This window comes from Dendrobates tinctorius, unplaced genomic scaffold (genome assembly GCF_039654945.1).
Source record: "Dendrobates tinctorius isolate UK_male_01 unplaced genomic scaffold, ASM3965494v1 ptg000229l, whole genome shotgun sequence".
NCBI lineage: Eukaryota > Metazoa > Chordata > Amphibia > Anura > Dendrobatidae > Dendrobates > Dendrobates tinctorius.
Window position 1 is genome coordinate 1,108,024 of NW_027361896.1, and position 16,977 is coordinate 1,125,000.

Consider the following 16,977-nt stretch of genomic DNA (forward strand, 5'->3'; position numbering starts at 1 on the left):
CAGACACTATACACTAAATTTCAACAGGGATTTAACGTTTGGCAGATATGTTCTGCAGGCTGTTGTCCCTCCCTAAGAAATTAGTTGTTGGTATTTTTCCGATATGGCTGTCGTGGAAGGTGACTAGAGAAAATAGAATTAGTCTTACCGGTAATTCGGTTTCTAGGAACCTTCCACGACAGCACTAATTTCCCTCCCTATCTGATATTCTACTGGATGATTCCTACGCCTTGGTGGTAACTATACATGATAGTGTGTCCAGAAAAAACACTGGATATAGCAGGAAGGGGAGGGTTATTTAACCACTTGTGGATTTCCTGACCCCCATTAGGGTGGGGAGACATCCTCCGATATGGCTGTCGTGGAAGGTTCCTAGAAACCGAATTACTGGTAAGACTAATTCTATTTTATTATTCTCGGGGAACCTTTCCCGACACCTGCGCACTGCAGTACTTTGCTCTGCCCTTAACAGGGCAGAAAAGTACGCCTGCGCAGGAGCACTATGGCCCCGGAGCGATGAAGAAAGCAGGAGGACGGCTTCGCAAGAAGGTAAGCGCTGGACCTACGACACCCATGGGATCAGACCGCCCTCCGGGTGAGTATAATAAAATTTATTTTTCTTATCCTTCAGGTCGGACCGGGGGCTTATCTGCAGCATTATAGGATGCTGTAGGTAAGCCCTGAAAGCTTTGACCGCATCTTAGGCTAGTTTCACATTTGCGCTTTTGAGTGCAGCGACGGCCTGCGCACGGCCGCCACTAAGCCCCGCCCCTGCCGTGCCTCCGCCGGTAGCTCCGCCTACCGGCGCATGACGCTGCATGCGTCCTGCGTCCCCTATCTTTATCTCTGGGGGCGCAGGCCGTGCGCAGTATGCGTTTGGCGGCGCATGCATCCTTTTCACGGTGCGCCGAGCGCAACCAAACTGCAGCAAGTTGCGTTTGGCGCTGGTCAGCGCACCGTGAAAAGGACGCATGCGCCGCCAAACGCATACTGCACACGGCCTGTGCCCCCAGTGATAAAGATAGGGGACGCATGCAGCGTCATGCGCCGGTAGGCGGAGCTACCGGCAGAGGCAGGGGCGGGGCTTAGCGGCGGCTGTGCGCAGGCCGTCGCTGCGCTCAAAAGCGCAAATGTGAAGCTAGCCTTATTGCTGCCAAAACAGGTGAGAGGTTCCCTTTAACCCCTTAACCCCCAAGGGTGGTTTGCATGTTTATGACCGGGCCAATTTTTACAATTCTGACCACTGTCCCTTTATCAAATCAAATCAAATTTATTATCGCCAAGTACATATTACATATATACAAGGAATTCTTTGTGGCAAAGAGGCAACATAATATATAACAACAGATACAACAAGTAACATCTAACAAGACAGTTACAGTATATAGTCTACACATGATGATTTAATTGTTGAACAGAGAGTGGATAGAAGCTGTTCATATGGCGGTTGGTGCTGCATTTGGGGACTCTGAAGCGACGTCCTGAAGGGAGTAGTTGGAATGAGGAGTGTCCCGGGTGAGAGGGATCGGATGAAATTTTCAATGCGTGGGATCGAATACTCTTATCATAAAGATCCTGGATTTTAGGCAGGGGGAACCTATAATTCTCTCTGCTGTTCTGAAAGTCCTTTGTAAGCGGAGTTTGTCATGCGCAGTGGCTCCCCCATACCAGACTATCAGAGAGGAACAAATCACAGATCTGATGACAGCATTAAAGAATAAGATCAGCAGATTCTTAGACAAACCATATCTTTTCAGCTGACGCAGGAAGAACATCCTCTGTTGTGCTTTTCTTATAACAGCATCCATGTTTTTCCCCCATTTAAGATCATGAGAGATAACACCAAGGAATTTGGTCTCTGTGACCCTAAGAACCACTTCGTCATGGATGTAGATTGGAAGTATCTCATGTTGATCTTTCCTAAAATCCACAACCATCTCAGCAGTTTTTTTAGTGTTGAGTACAAGATTATTGGCTTTACACCAGTCACATATTCTTTCCACCTCACTCTGATACAAGTCTTCAGCATTTCCCCTGATGAGACCAATCAGTGTCATATCATCGGCAAATTTCAAGATTTTTACTGAGTCTGCTGAAGAGATGCAATCATTCGTATAGAGAGAAAACAGTAACGGGGACAAAACACACCCCTGAGGTGCCCCGATGTTTGTGACCAAGGTGTCCGAAGTGAATGGTCCAACTTTTACACCTGTATCCTGGCTGTCAGGAAGTTATAAATCCACAAGCATAAGTTAAGAGGGACTCCAAGAGCTACCATTTTCTTACGAAGTAAATTCGGATCAATGGTATTGAACGCTGAGCTAAAGTCCATGAAAAGAATCCGGACATATGAGTGCAGTTCATCTGTATGATCCAAAATGTACTTCAGTGCCAGATTGACAGTGTCGTTTGCCGAACGATTCTCCTTATAGGCAAACTGAAGCGGGTCCCATAGCTTCTGCGTGAATTTTATCAGGTGGGACATCATAATTCTTTCGAAGACTTTCATAGCTACAGATGTGAGTGCTACTGGTCTATAGTCGTTCAACTCAGAGGATCCCACTTTCTTGGGGACAGGGATAATTGTGGAATTTTTCCAACACTGAGGTACAACGCACTCTTTCAGTGACACATTGTATATATTTGTCAGTATAGGGGCAAGCTGGGTAGCACATACTTTCAGACACATTGGAGATACACCATCAGGGCCAGGTGCCTTTTTGACCTTAAGTCCCTTTAGGATGCGTATCACCTCTGCCTCGGAGATCACTACTTGGGTGTTGCACAATGAATGATCTTTATATGAACAGACTGAGGAGCTTAGAAATGAATAGCCACTGTGTGTAGAGCTTGCCTCAAATCTGCAGTAGAATTCATTTAACTCTGCTGCCAGACTTCTGCTGGGGTTCACTATAGTGGGGTGGCTTTTATAATTGGTGACCTCTCTTAATCCTCTCCATGCAGATCTATTATCTTTTGATGAGAACCTTTCCTCCAGAATCTTTGCATACTCGTGTTTGGCTAACTTGATCTCTTTAGATAGCGAGTTCCTAAGTTTCTTGAATTCAGTAATATCGCCTGCTTTATAAGCCTCCTCTTTTCTCTTACGGATCAACCTGACTTTATTTGTAAACCACGGCTTGTTGTTTCCCCGAAAGTGGACAGATTTGGATGGAATAAACGTGTCTTCACAAAAACGGATATATGAGGACACTGCATCAACCCATTCATCCAGACCCCAGCATGTTTCCTGGAATACCTCCCAGTCCGTGCATTCAAAGCATGCTTGTAGTTGCAATTTTGCCTCCTCGGACCATGTCTTCTTTGTATAAACTGTAGGTTTGGATGTTTTCAACCTTTGCCTGTAGGCTGGAATTAAATGAATTAGACAATGATCTGAAAAGCCCACTGCTGCTCTCCTCACTGCCCTGTAGGCCCCTTTTATGACTGTATAGCAGTGATCAAGCGTATTGTTCTCTCTCGTGAAGCAGTTTATATGTTGAGTAAATTTGGGGAGATCCAGGTTGAGTTTTCCTTTGTTAACCCCTTAACGACCGCCGATACGCCTTTTAACGGCGGTAATTAAGGGTACTTAAACCACAGCGCCGTTAATTCACGGCGCTGTGATTTAAGTGAATAGCGCCCCCCAGTGTCGGATTTTCTCCGGGGTCTCGGCTGCCAGGGGTAGCCGAGACCCCAGAGAACATGAATTGGTCGGTTTTTACCGACCCCCGCTTTTGCGATCGCCGTTATTAACCCTATAACGGCGACCGCAAAAAAAAAAAAAAAGCCGCAATTTTACATTTAATTTCTCTTTCCTCTGATGTGATCGCACATCAGAGGATAGAGAAATAGGGTCCCCGATCCCCCCGGTCCACTCCCGGTACCTCTCCCTTGTCCTCCGTCCCCTCCCGGTGGTCCCGCGCCCGCCGGCGTCATCCGATGGGCGCCGCCATCTTGAAAATGGCGGGCGCATGCGCAGTGCGCCCGCCGGGAATCTGCTGGCTCCGGCTGGCAGATTCCATTCATTATTTTGATCACTATGATAAACGATCATAGTGATCAAAATAATAAAAATAGTAGTACATAACCCCCCGTTTATCACCCCCTTATATAGGCGCACACAATGAAATAAAAAAAATATTTTTTTTTTTCAGTTTTCCATAAGGGTTAGGCTAGGGTTAGGGTTAGGCTAGGGTTAGGGTTAGGCTAGGGTTAGGGTTAGGGTTAGGCTAGGGTTAGGCTAGGGTTAGGGTTAGGCTAGGGTTAGGGTTAGGCTAGGGTTAGGCTAGGGTTAGGGTTAGGCTAGGGTTAGGGTTAGGCTAGGGTTAGGGTTAGGCTAGGGTTAGGGTTAGGCTAGGGTTAGGGTTAGGCTAGGGTTAGGGTTAGGCTAGGGTTAGGGTTAGGCTAGGGTTAGGGTTAGGCTAGGGTTAGGGTTAGGCTAGGGTTAGGGTTAGGCTAGGGTTAGGCTAGGGTTAGGGTTAGGCTAGGGTTAGGCTAGGGTTAGGGTTAGGGTTGGGCTAGGGTTAAGGGTTAGGGTTGGGCTAGGGTTAAGGGTTAGGGTTGGGCTAGGGTTAGGGTTGGGCTAGGGTTAAGGGTTAGGGTTGGGCTAGGGTTAGGGTTGGGCTAGGGTTAAGGGTTAGGGTTGGGCTAGGGTTAAGGGCTAGGGTTGGGCTAGGGTTAGGGCGAACTAGGATTAGGGTTAGGGTTGGGATTAGGGTTAGGGGTGTGTTGGGGTTAGGGTTGGAGCAAGAATTGAGGGGTTTCCACTATTTACCAACTTTGGGGGTCTAAAAATTGGGGTCTAAAAAATCACTTTTGTGGAAATAAAAGTCTTTTTATTTTCACGGCTCTGCGTTTATAAACTTCTGTGACGCGCTTGGGGGTTCAAAGTGCTCACCACACATCTAGATAAGTTCCTTAGGGGGTCTAATTTCCAAAATGGGGTCACTTGTGGGGGGTTTCCACTGTTTAGGCCCATCAGGGGCTCTGCAAACGCAACATGATGCCCGCAGACCATTCCATCAAAGTCTGCATTCCAAAATGGCACTCCTTCCCTTCCGAGCTCTCCCATGCGCCCAAACAGTGGTTCCCCCCACATATGGGGTATCAGTGTACTCAGGACAAATCGCATAATAACTGTGGGGGTATGATTTCTCCTGTTACCCTTGTAAAAATAAAAATTTGGGCGCGAAAAGATCATTTTTGTGGAAAAAAAATGGATTTCTTATTTTCACGGCTCTACGTTATAAACTTCTGTGAAGCACTTGAAGGTTCAAAGTGCTCACCACACATCTAGCTAAGCTCCTTCATGGGTCTAGTTTCCAAAATGGAGTCACTTGTTGGGGGTTTCCACTGTTTAGGCCCATCAGGGGCTCTGCAAACGCAACATGATGCCCGCAGACCATTCCATCAAAGTCTGCATTCCAAAATGGTACTCCTTCCCTTCCAAGCTCTCCCATGCACCCAAACAGTGGTTCCTCCCCACATATGGGGTATCAGCGTACTCAGGACAAATCGCATAATAACTGTGGGGGTATGATTTCTCCTGTTACCCTTGTAAAAATAAAAATTTGGGGCGAAAAGATCATTTTTGTGGAAAAAAAAAATGGATTTCTTATTTTCACGGCTCTACGTTATAAACTTCTGTGAAGCACTTGAAGGTTCAAAGTGCTCACCACACATCTAGATAAGTTCCTTAATGGGTCTAGTTTCCAAAATGGGGTCACTTGTTGGAGTTTTCCACTGTTTAGGCACATTAAGGGCTCTCTGAACGCAACATGGCATCCGATCTTAATTCCAGCCAATTCTGCGTTGAAAAAGTCAAACGGTGCTCCATCCCTTGCGAGCTCTGCCGCGTGCTGAAAAAGGGGTTTACCCCCACATATGGGGTATCGGCGTATTCAGGAGAAATTGTACAACAAATTTTGTGGTTGATTTTCTCTTTTAACACTTGTGAAAATAAAAAAAATTGGTTCTGAAGTAATTTTTTTCCAAAAAAAGTTAAATGTTAATTTTTTCCATCCACATTGCTTTCGTTCCTGTGAAGCACTTAAAGGGTTAATAAACTTCTTGAATGTGATTTTGAGCTTCTTGAGGGGTCTAGTTTTTAGAATGGTGCCACTTTTGAGTATTTTCTGTCATGTACACCCCTCAAAATGACTTTAAATATGATGTGGTCCCTAAAAAAAATGGCTTTGTAAATTTTGTTGTAAAACTGAGAAATCGCTGGTCAAATTTTAACCCTTATAACTTCCTAACACAAAAAAATTTTGCATCCAAAATTGTGCTGATGTAAAGTAGACATGTGGGAAATGTTATTTATTAAGAAATTTATGTGACACATCTCTCTGATTTAAGGGCATAAAAATTTAAAGTTTTAAAATTGCAAAATTTTAAAATTTTTTGCCATATTTCTGTTTTTTTCATAAATAAACACAAGACTTATCGAAGAAATTTTACCACTAACATGAAGTACAATATGTCACGAAAAAACAATCTCAGAATCAGCAGGATCCATTAAAGCGTTCCAGAGTTATAACCTCATAAAGGGACAGTGGTCAGAATTGTAAAAATTGGCCTGGTCATTAAGCTGCAAACTGGCTCTGTCGCTAAGGGGTTAAAGTCCCCCATTACGATCACAAATGCTTCTGGAGATCCTTTCTCCCATTCTGATATTTTGCATGCTAATTCACCAATAGCAGCTTTAACAGATGCTTGGGGGGGAATATATACTGCAACCAGAACCATAGATGAAAACTCTCTGGAGAGTAAAATGGTCTACAATTGAGTGCAAGGTACTCTAGATCTGGAGAGCAACCTTTTCCCAGTATGTTAACATCACAGCACCAGCTAGTGTTGATGTAGAGACATACCCCACCCCCCCTTTGTTTACCTGAAGCTACACAATCACGGTCAGCTCTGTAGATAACAAAACCAGGTAGATCCAGACTACAATCAGGGATGGTCTCATTCAACCAGGTCTCAATAAAACAAAGAGCAGCTGAATTGGCCATATCAGATCTCATGTTACAAAGTAAGTTCAGTTCCTCCATTTTGTTAGATAAGGAACGGACATTAGCCAAGTGGAGTGAAGGAAGAGCTGTTCTGAACCCTCTCCTCCGAAGGCGTGCCAGGACTCCTCCTCTCCTACCTCTCTTGCAGTACACCTCCACAGGTTTCACAGAAGTAATGGATTTTATGTACTCAGTTGTTGAATTAGCAATCATGCTCCAAGAAGGGGAGTCCATGAGAAATTGCGGATGATTCCAGAATAATAAATCGTCCCTTGAAATCATAAGAGTAGGTTTACAGAGTGCAGTGGCCATGATTACACTCAGCTTGTAGCTATAAAGACTGAACAGTCACAGCTTAGCAAAGTTAAATGTACAACTTTCCATAAAGGGTGCTTCCAGCACTGCTGGGGGGGAGGGCATGGGTGCAACAAGACAGGGACATCAGGGGACATGCCAACAGTCAGTCCAAACCTGCCCAGCTCACCCCTTCAGCTCCACCTGGACCACAAGATCTCCAGAACATCTCCAGCACCGCACACTCCACCAGCTTTCCTATCCCGGGATCATCTGCATTCTGGAAATGGGTACAAGTTGAAGGAAAGTTGGCAGGCAGCTAGCAGCTTCACTCTCCCCCAGCTGAAACCAGGCACGGAGCGCCACGAGGACAGAAATACACCGGTCCCAGCTGGTCGCAGTCTCCACACTACTCCCAGCTCTGCCGAATCCTGTAGCCCTACAGCTCCACGTGGACCACAAGATCTCCAGAACAACTCCAGCACCGCACACTCCACCAGCTTTCCTATCCCGGGATCATCTGCATTCTGGAATTGGTTACAAGTTGTAGGAAAGTTGGCAGGCAGCCAGCAGCTTCACTCTCTCCCATGTTATGAGGTAATAACTCTGAAATGCTTCCATGGATCCCACTGATTATGACATTGTTTTCTTGTGACATATTGTACTTCATGTTAGTGGTAAAATTTCATTCAAATAACTTGCGTTTATTGGTGAAAAAAATGGAAATTTGACGAAAATTTCGCAATTTTCCAACTTTGAATTTTTATGCCCTTAAATCAGAGATATGGCACACAAAAAACTTAGTAAATAACATTTCACATATGTTTACTTTACATCAGCACAATTTTGGAACCAAAACTTTTTTTTGTTAGGAAGTTATAAGGGTTAAAAGAGCAGCAAATTCTCATTTTTGCAACACCATTTTATTTTTACGGACCACGTCACATTTGAACTCACTTTTGAAGCCACCTTGAGGGGTCTATATGATAGAAAATACCCAAAAGTGACACCATTCTAAAAACTGCACCCCTCAAGGTGCTCAAAACCATATTCAAGAAGTTTATTAACCCTTCAGGTACTTCACAGGAATTTTTTGAATGTATAAAAACAAAAAAAAAAAAAAAAAAAAAATGAACATTTTAATTTTTCTTCACAAAAAATTACTTCAGGTCCAATTTTTTTATTTGACCAAGGAAAACAGGAGAAATTGGATTGCAGATGTTGTGCAATTTGTCCGATATGTGGGGGGGGGAACCACTGTTTCGGCACATGGCAGAGCTCAGAAGGGAGGAGCGCCGTTTGACTTTTTCAATCCAAAATTGGCTGGAATTCAGATCGCACGCCATGTTACGTTTGGAGTGCACCTGATGTACCTAAACAGTGGAAACCCCCCACAAGTAACCCCATTTTGTAAACTAGACCCCCCAAGGAACTTATCTAGGTGTGTCGTGAGAACTTTGAACCCCCAAGGGCTTCACAGAAGTTTAACGTACAGCCGTACAATTAAAAAATTATACCTTTTCCACAAAAATAATCTTTTCACCCTCAATTTTTATTTTTCCAAGGGTAACAGGACCCCAAAAGTTATTGTGCAATTTGTCTGGAGTACGCTGATACCTCATATGTGGGGGTAAACCACTATTTGGGCGCATGGCAGAGCTCGTAAGGAAGCAGCGCCATTTGACTTTTTTGGCTGGAATTGGGATTGGACGCCATGCCGCATTTGGAAAGCCCCTGATGTGCCTAAACAGTGGAAACCCCCCACAAGTAACCCCATTTTGGAAACTAGACCCCCCCCCGAAGGAACTTGTATAGATGTGTGGTGAGCACTTTGAACCCCCAAGGGCTTCACAGAAGTTTATAACGCCCGGGCGTGAAAATAAAAAAATCATTTTTTCCACAAACATGATCTTTTAGTCCCCAATTTTTTTATTTTCCCAATGGTAACGGGAGAAATTGGACCCCAAAAGTTGTTGTCCAATTTGTCCTGAGTACGCTGGTACCCCATATGTGGGAGAAAACTACTGTATGGGCACACGTCAGGGCTTGGAAGGGAAGTAGTGACGTTTTGGAATGCAGACTTTGATGGAATGGTCTGCGGGTGTCATGTTGCCTTTGGAGAGCCCCTGATGTACCTAAACAGTGGAAACCCCCCACAAGTGACCCCGTTTTGTAAACTAGACCCCTTGAGGAACTTGTCTAGATGTGTGGTGAGCACTTTAACCCCTTCATGACTAAGCCTATTTTGACCTTAATGACCAGGCCATTTTTTGCAATTCTGACCAGTGTCCCTTTATAAGACTCAGGACTCAGGAACGCTTCAACGGATCCTAGCGATTCTGACATTGTTTTTTTGTGACATATTGGGCATTATTTGTGAAAATCAGAAATTTGGCGAAATTTTAGAAAATTTCGCAACTTTCATATTTTGAATTTTTATTCTGTTAAACCAGAGAGGTATGTGACACAAAAGAGTTACTAAATAACATTTCCCACATGTCTACTTTACATCAGCACAATTTTGGAAACAAAATATTTTTTTGTTAGCAAGTTATAAGGGTTAAAAGTTGACCAGCAATTTCTCATTTTTACAACAAAATTTACAAAACCATTTTTTTTTAGGGACCACCTCACATTTGAAGTCACTTTGAGGGGTCTATATGGCAGAAAATACCCAAAAGTGACACCATTCTAAAAACTGCACCCCTCAAGCTACTCAAAACTACATTCAAGAAGATTATTAACCCTTCAGGTGTTTCACTAAAGCAACGTGGAAAGAAAAAATGGACATTTTAATTTGTCCAACAAAAATTTTCTTTTAGCATCAATTTTTTCATTTTCACATGGGCAACAGGATAAAATGGATCCTAATATTTGTTGAGCAATTTCTCCTGAGTACACCGATACCTCATATGTGGTCATAAACCACTGTTTGGGCGTACGGCAGGGTCCGGAAGGGAAGGAGCACCATTTGACTTTTTGAATGGAAAATTAGCTCCAATTGTTATCGGACACGTCACGTTTGGAGAGCCCCTGTGCACCTAAACATTGGAGTTCCCCCACAAGTGACCCCCTTTTGGCGCTTATCTAGATGTGTAGTGAGCACTTAGAACCCCCAAGTGCTTCACAAGCTTATAAAATAGCAGTGAAAATAAAAAAACAATTTTTTTTCCTCAAAAATGATTTTTTTAGCACGCTATTTTTAATTTTCACAAGGCTAACAGGAGAAATTGGACCTCAAAAGTTCTTGTCCAGTTTGTCCTGAGTACGCTGGTACCCCATATGTGGGAGGGAACTGTTTGGGCGCACGCAGGGCTCAGAAGGGAAGGAGCGCCATTTGACTTTTTGAAATGCAAATTACTTCTAATCGTTAGCGGACACCATGTTGTGTTTGGAGAGCCGCTGTGTACCTAAACATTGGAGCTCCCCCACAAATGACCCAATTTTGGAAACTAGACCCCCTAAGGAACTTATCTAGATGCATAGTGAGCACTTTGAACCCCCAAGTGCTTCACAAAAGTTTATAACGCAGAGCCGTGAAAATAAATTTTTTTTTTTTTCTTCAAAAAATTATTTTTTCGAGCGCAATTTTTGATTTTCACAAGGGTACCAGGATAAATTGGACCCCAAAAGTTGTTGTCCAGTTTGTCCTGAGTACGCTGGTACCCCATATATGGGTGGAGACCACTGTTTGGGTACACGTCGGGGCTCGGAAGGGAAGTAGTGACATTATGAAATGCTGACCTTGATGGAATGGTCTGCGGGCATCATGTTACATTTGCAGAGCCCCTGATGTACCTAAACTGTGGAACCCCCCACAAGTGACCCCATTTTGGAAACTAGACCCCCCCAAGGAACTTATCTAGATGTGTGGTGAGCACCTTGAACCCCCAAGCGCTTCACAGAAGTTTATAACACAGAGCCGTGAAAATAAAAAAAACATTTTTTCCACAAAAATAATTTTTTAGCCCCCATTTTTTTATTTTCCCAAGGTTACCAGGAGACATTAGACCCCCAAAGTTGTTGTACAATTTTTCCTGAGTGCACTGATACCCCATATGTTGGGGTAAACCACTGTGTGGGCACGTCGGGGCTTGGAAGGGAGGGAGCACCATTTGACTTTTTGAACACAAAATTGGCTGGAATCAATGGTTGCACCATGTCGTGTTTGGAGACCCGCTGATGTGCCTAAACAGTGGAAACCCCTCAATTCTAACTTCAACCCTAACCCCAACACACCCCTAACCCTAATTCCAACCCTAACCGTAATTCCAACCCTAATGGAAAAGTAAAAATTTCTTTATTTTATTAGTTGTTCCTGCCATGGGGGTGATAAACGGGGGGTTTATTTACTTTTCAGTCTATTTTGATCACTGTGAGAGTTTCACAGTGATCAAAATGAATGAAAGGAAATTGCAGCCGGCGGGCACACTGCGCATGTGCCCGCCATTTTCCAATATGGCGGCGCCCATGGTCCGGGACCGTGGGACACCATAGCGGCACTCGGTGAGTACCGGGGGGTGGGAGGGGGGGGGGCGATCGGAAGCGGAGGGAAGGCAGGGGGGGGGGGCAGATGGTGACAGCGGCGGCACATCGCCGCTGTCATTCAGTGGCGGGGGGCAGATTGCCCCCATTAACTGGTGGGGGTCGGATTGGTGTCACCAGCCATGTCCCATCGGACAGCAGCAGCGTCGGACATGGCTGGATTGTAATATCTCATCAATTTTCATTGATGAAATATTACTATCGCTCTGCTTGGCTGTTTCACTTTTAACAGCCAATCAGAGTGATCGTAGCCACGTGGAGGCGAAGCCACGCCCCCCCCGTGGTGAAGTACAAAGCCCCCTTTATCTGCGGGTCGGGTGACCTTTAGGCGTCACTGGTCAAGATTGGTACCAGTTTTCATGACGCCTATGTGGCGTCATTGGTTGTGAAGGGGTTTAAACCCCCCAGTGCTTAAAAAAAAAAAAAAAATCATATTTTTTAGACAAACATGATCTTTTAGTCCCAAATTTTGTATTTTCCAAAAGTTGTTTTGCAATTTGTCCTGAGTAGGCTGATACCCCATATGTGGGGGTAAAACACTGTTTGGGCACATGGCAGAGCTTGGAAGGGAAGGAGCAGCATTTGACTTTTTCAACGCGGACTTGGCTGGAATTGAGATCAGACGCCATGTTGCGTTTGGAGAGCGCCTGATGTGCCCAAACAGTGGAAAACCCCAATTCCTAGCCCTAATGGGACAATGGAAATAAATACATTTTAAAAAAATTTTTTTTATTATTTTTCCCTAAGGGGTTGATAAATGGGGGTTTGATTACTATTTATAGCGGGTTTTTATATTTGGCAGCTAAAAGACGCTTTTTACTGTAAAAATAGTTTTTGCATCACCACATTTTGAGAGCTATAATTTTTCCATATTTTGAGCCACCGAGTCTTGTGAGGTCTTATTTTTTGCGGGACGAGTTGACGTTTTTATTGCTACCATTTTCGGGCACGTGACACTTTTTGATCGCTTTTTATTCTGATTTTTGGGATGCAGAATAAACGAAAACCAGCATTTCAAGAATTTCTTTTGGGGGGTGCGTTTACACCGTTCCGAGTGCGGTGAAATTGATAAGGCGGTTTTATTCTTCGGGTCAGTACGATTACAGCGATACTTCATTTATGTAGTTTTTTTATGTTTTGGCGCTTTTATGCAATGAAAAGTTTTATATAAAAAAAAAATTATTTTTGCATCGCTTTATTCTGCGAGCTATAACTTTATTTTTCGCTGATAACGCTGTATGGCGGCTTGTTTGTTGCGGGACAAGATGACGTTTTCAGCGGTACCATGGTTATTTATATGCGTCTTTTTGATCGCGCGTGTGATGAAGAAGGCAGGATTTAGTGCTCCAATGTTGAATAGCAAGGCCTTTTAGTATGATAATGAGATAAGGCCAAAGCAGAACTTCAAAGCTTGAGTAGCAGCCACGCCAGCATGGGGTAGGAAGGTGCCTGGGGGCTTCAATTAAAATATACCTGTCAACTGGACACAGAAATACACATCCATTGTCTCTCCCAGCCGCTCCGACTCCTTTCTAGGATCATGGATTATGAGCGCACCTTTAGAGTTATAGACTCCTAAAAATATCCCCGTGACCCTGAGGAAATCGCGCATCTGGCAGTGCGATTCCTGAGTTGGTGAGGGCTCTGGGACCTGAGATAGAGTGGCCCTCCACAGTGACCCAATGGGGCCATGTTTACTCTCCACACGACAGGCAAAACAAACCACATTCACTGGTACCTCTCGTGTCCTGATCCGATCATGCTGTAGAAAGTTACCCCCTTTCTTAGATATTGGGAATAAGTTCTGCAGGGAGCTAAAGGGTGGAGGTTATTAGCCCACCCTCTGACACAGGGGGAGGAGCCCAGCATCCTTAAGAACTAGCAGCACATGGCAGAGAGTCTGTCACAGAAGAACCAGATGATGATGATCTAAGAAGGAACTGGGGACAGATCTGCCAAGGGGAGCAGCAGCCCGCGCTTTTGGGTCTGTCCGGCAACTAAGATTCTTATACCTGTTCTGTAGAGCTCCCGGTATCCACATGCAACCTACAACCTGGTAAATTGACCTCCAGCTTAATATCTGTAAGTCTTGTACCCTTATTGTTATATTTTACTGCAAAATTAAATCCACTGTAATTCCATTGTATAGCTTACTGTATATTTCTGTAATTATCTAGTGCGCCCTTAAGGCAATTAAACCATAAAATTTTATCTTGGGCTGATGCTTTTACTCTGATTACGATTCTTAGAATACCCAGCGGGTAACAGGACATCCTCCCCGGCGGCCATTTGCTCTCTAGGTGCAATTCCCTTACTGACCTGAGGACAAAGGGGGCGCCGGAGAGCTGTGCCTGTGTAGATACGTCACATTGGTGACGTTGGAGAAACCGATCTTTCCCTAAAAGCGCGTTAATGCACTTTTTGTTCGGCGGTATGATAAAGCTTTATTTTTTGTTTTATATTTTTATTTTTTAAAGGGTTCGCTAAGGGGGTTAACTAATGGGACAGTTTTATAGGGCGGGTCGTTACGGACGCGGCGATACCAAATATGTGTACTTTTATTGTTTTTTGTTTTTTTTTTTTTTCCAAAAAAATGAATTTATTAGGGAATATTTTATTTTTTTTTTATAAATTATTTTTACTTTTTTTTTTTTTACTTTATTACAATGTCCCAGGGGGGACATAACTGTCATGTGACAGATTGCTGTGACAGATCAGCGATCTGTCACAGGCAGTGCAGAAGGCTTCCTCGTGCCTGCGCTTTGCAGGCACTGAGGAAGTCAGCTTCCTGCAGGCCCCCGAACGTCCCCGCCGCCATTATGGATTCGGGGACCTGCAGGGAAGGAGGCCCCCGCAGCAGCGCTGCACATTGTGCTGCTGTGGGGGTCTCTGAGAAGCACGGAGGGAGTCCCCTCCCTCCCGATGCTTCCCTAAACCCTCCCGGTACACTGCGATCGTGTTTGATCGTAGTGTGCCAGGGGTTAACGTGTCGGGGGGCGGTCCGTGACCGCCCCTGACACACAGTGCCGAGTGTCAGCTGTGATAATCAGCTGACATCCCGCCGCGATGAGTGGCGCTCACCACGTGGTGGCCGCTGATCGCTATGACGTACTATCCCGTCCCTGGGAATTAAGTCCCAGGGCACATGGACGGGATAGTACGTCATATAGCTGAAAGGGGTTAAAAAGGGAATTGAAAATGCACCATTTTTTTTTTTTTTTTTTCACCTATATTAGATCCCAAAATTTGGGGTGCGTCTTGTGATTTGATGCGTCTTATAATGCGCAAATTATGGTGTATATATGTGTATCAGGTCTTGTTAATCTGTTTAAACAAATATATTTTATCTTTCAGTCTCACATTATGGCTGCTAAAGCTGTTGCAAATACCCTTAGAACTTCATTGGGACCTAATGGTAAGAAATTGATTTTATTTAATATTCTTAAACTAGCCAAACTTGTTTAAAATGTAAATGCCAAAAAAGGTTAATGGAACTCATTTTCTTTCTGCACTATTTTCTGCCCATACAAGTGACAGCTGCTGATGTGTTGAAATTTTTAGTCATTGTAGTGTGCATCACAAACATGACAGGGTGATCGCAGGGTGCTGATGGCTTGCTATGACAACTAGGGAACCTGCTCAAGACCTCTGTGCTTTCCATAATGGTGCTTTTATGAATCCTATTGTGTAGCTGCACTTCATAGGATATCTTGATTTTTATTATACAGTGTAGTGTTGCCTATTGCAAAACGTACTTGATCACATGTTCAACTCCTCTATAAAAACTAAAAGTTTGTTCTTTTTTATTAAATTTGAATCACTCTGCTTTCCCCCTTTTTAAAAATGAAAGAAAACCTATTTGGTATTTTCAGACCTGTAACAGTCAAGTCATTCAAAAAAATAAAATAAAACCAATTTGATCAGGGAATGCTGTAATGAGAAAAAAAATAGAAATGCAAAATTTTTTTTATTCGATCGTCCATGACAGCATCACCTGAGAGAGGGGATCCGCCCTTCAGGAACAGGAAACCTACAGATACAAAAGGGCGGCACCTCTCCCACGCATCAGTTGGTTTCCTGTTCCTGGAGGACAGGGTTCCCTGCAGATCGTCCGTCAAGGATCGTCAGGAAATTCCCAGGCCGGCTGACCGACCCAAGTAGCAGGGGGGGTCTCCTACCTCGGTCAGTGCGGGGTCCGTGGAAGCGCCACGGTGGGGCCGGTCTCCACGGCAGTGTGCGGAGCAGGTGGAGCAAGGGTCCGGAGGACAGCTGTCTCCAGAGTGCCAGCACTGGAGGTAAGTATACCCCGGGCCCTTCCTGGTGCATTCCCCCCCCCCCCCCCCGTGTCTGGCATTCAGGGCCCAGTCGGCGGTGCGTGGTGGCGCACGGGGGGGCTGGAGGCATGTCGAGCCGGGGGCGCCGTGCCACGTGCCAACTCCCTATCGCGCGTTCCCGCGGGCTCATTTGAGCGGCGGAAGTGACGCGGCGGAGGGGGCGGGGCCGGGAACGCCGAAACCGGAAGTCGGTCGGGGGCCGACAGGCTTTTTCGTATGCGCCGCGAGAGGGTGGCTGTCCTGGGTCGCATGCGGCGGCCGGGGGGGAAGTGGGGCCGGAGTGTGGGGAGGTCACGGGTAGGGTACAAGGTGGGAGGTGCCCTTGGCCAGAGCCCTGCTGACCTGGATGTCAGGGGAGGATATAAGGCGAGCTGGGACACTCCTGGGGTGCTTCTGAAGGCCCATTGAAGGATGGATACGACAGAAGCCCCCATAGACCAGCAGAACGAGGTACAGGAGCACCCTCATCCGCAGAGACAGGCCTCAGTGAAGCCTCATACAAGCTCCCAGCTAAAGAAACAAGGACGAACGAGCAGGCAGAGCCACAGAAGTCCCTCCAGGCTAAAGGATTCAGCTGCCTCCCTCCGTGATCCGGTACCTGCTTCTACTGCTTGAGTAAGAGATCTCCGTGACAGTATGCTGATGCAGTGTTCCCTTATGTTTTTTCGCAGGGGAAGAAAAGCTCGGGTAAACAGAAACTTAGGGAGTGTGCCCTCTGTAGATACCCCTTGCCAGATGCCCACCCTAAAAAGTTGTCAGCCGTGCATGCAACAGACGGTAGGGCTCAA

The 16,977-nt window shown here is 45.1% G+C and overlaps 1 protein-coding gene across 3 annotated transcripts in view; it reads left to right on the forward strand.

Moving 5' to 3' along the window:
• Positions 1 to 16,977, forward strand: part of CCT5 (chaperonin containing TCP1 subunit 5) — a 305,457-nt gene that overhangs the window by 9,323 nt on the left and 279,157 nt on the right. For all 3 annotated transcript variants that reach the window (XM_073555723.1, XM_073555722.1, XM_073555721.1), the window contains exon 2: positions 15,210 to 15,270. In XM_073555723.1, the coding sequence (XP_073411824.1) occupies positions 15,210 to 15,270 (61 nt within the window). The remainder of the gene's footprint in view (positions 1 to 15,209; positions 15,271 to 16,977) is intronic.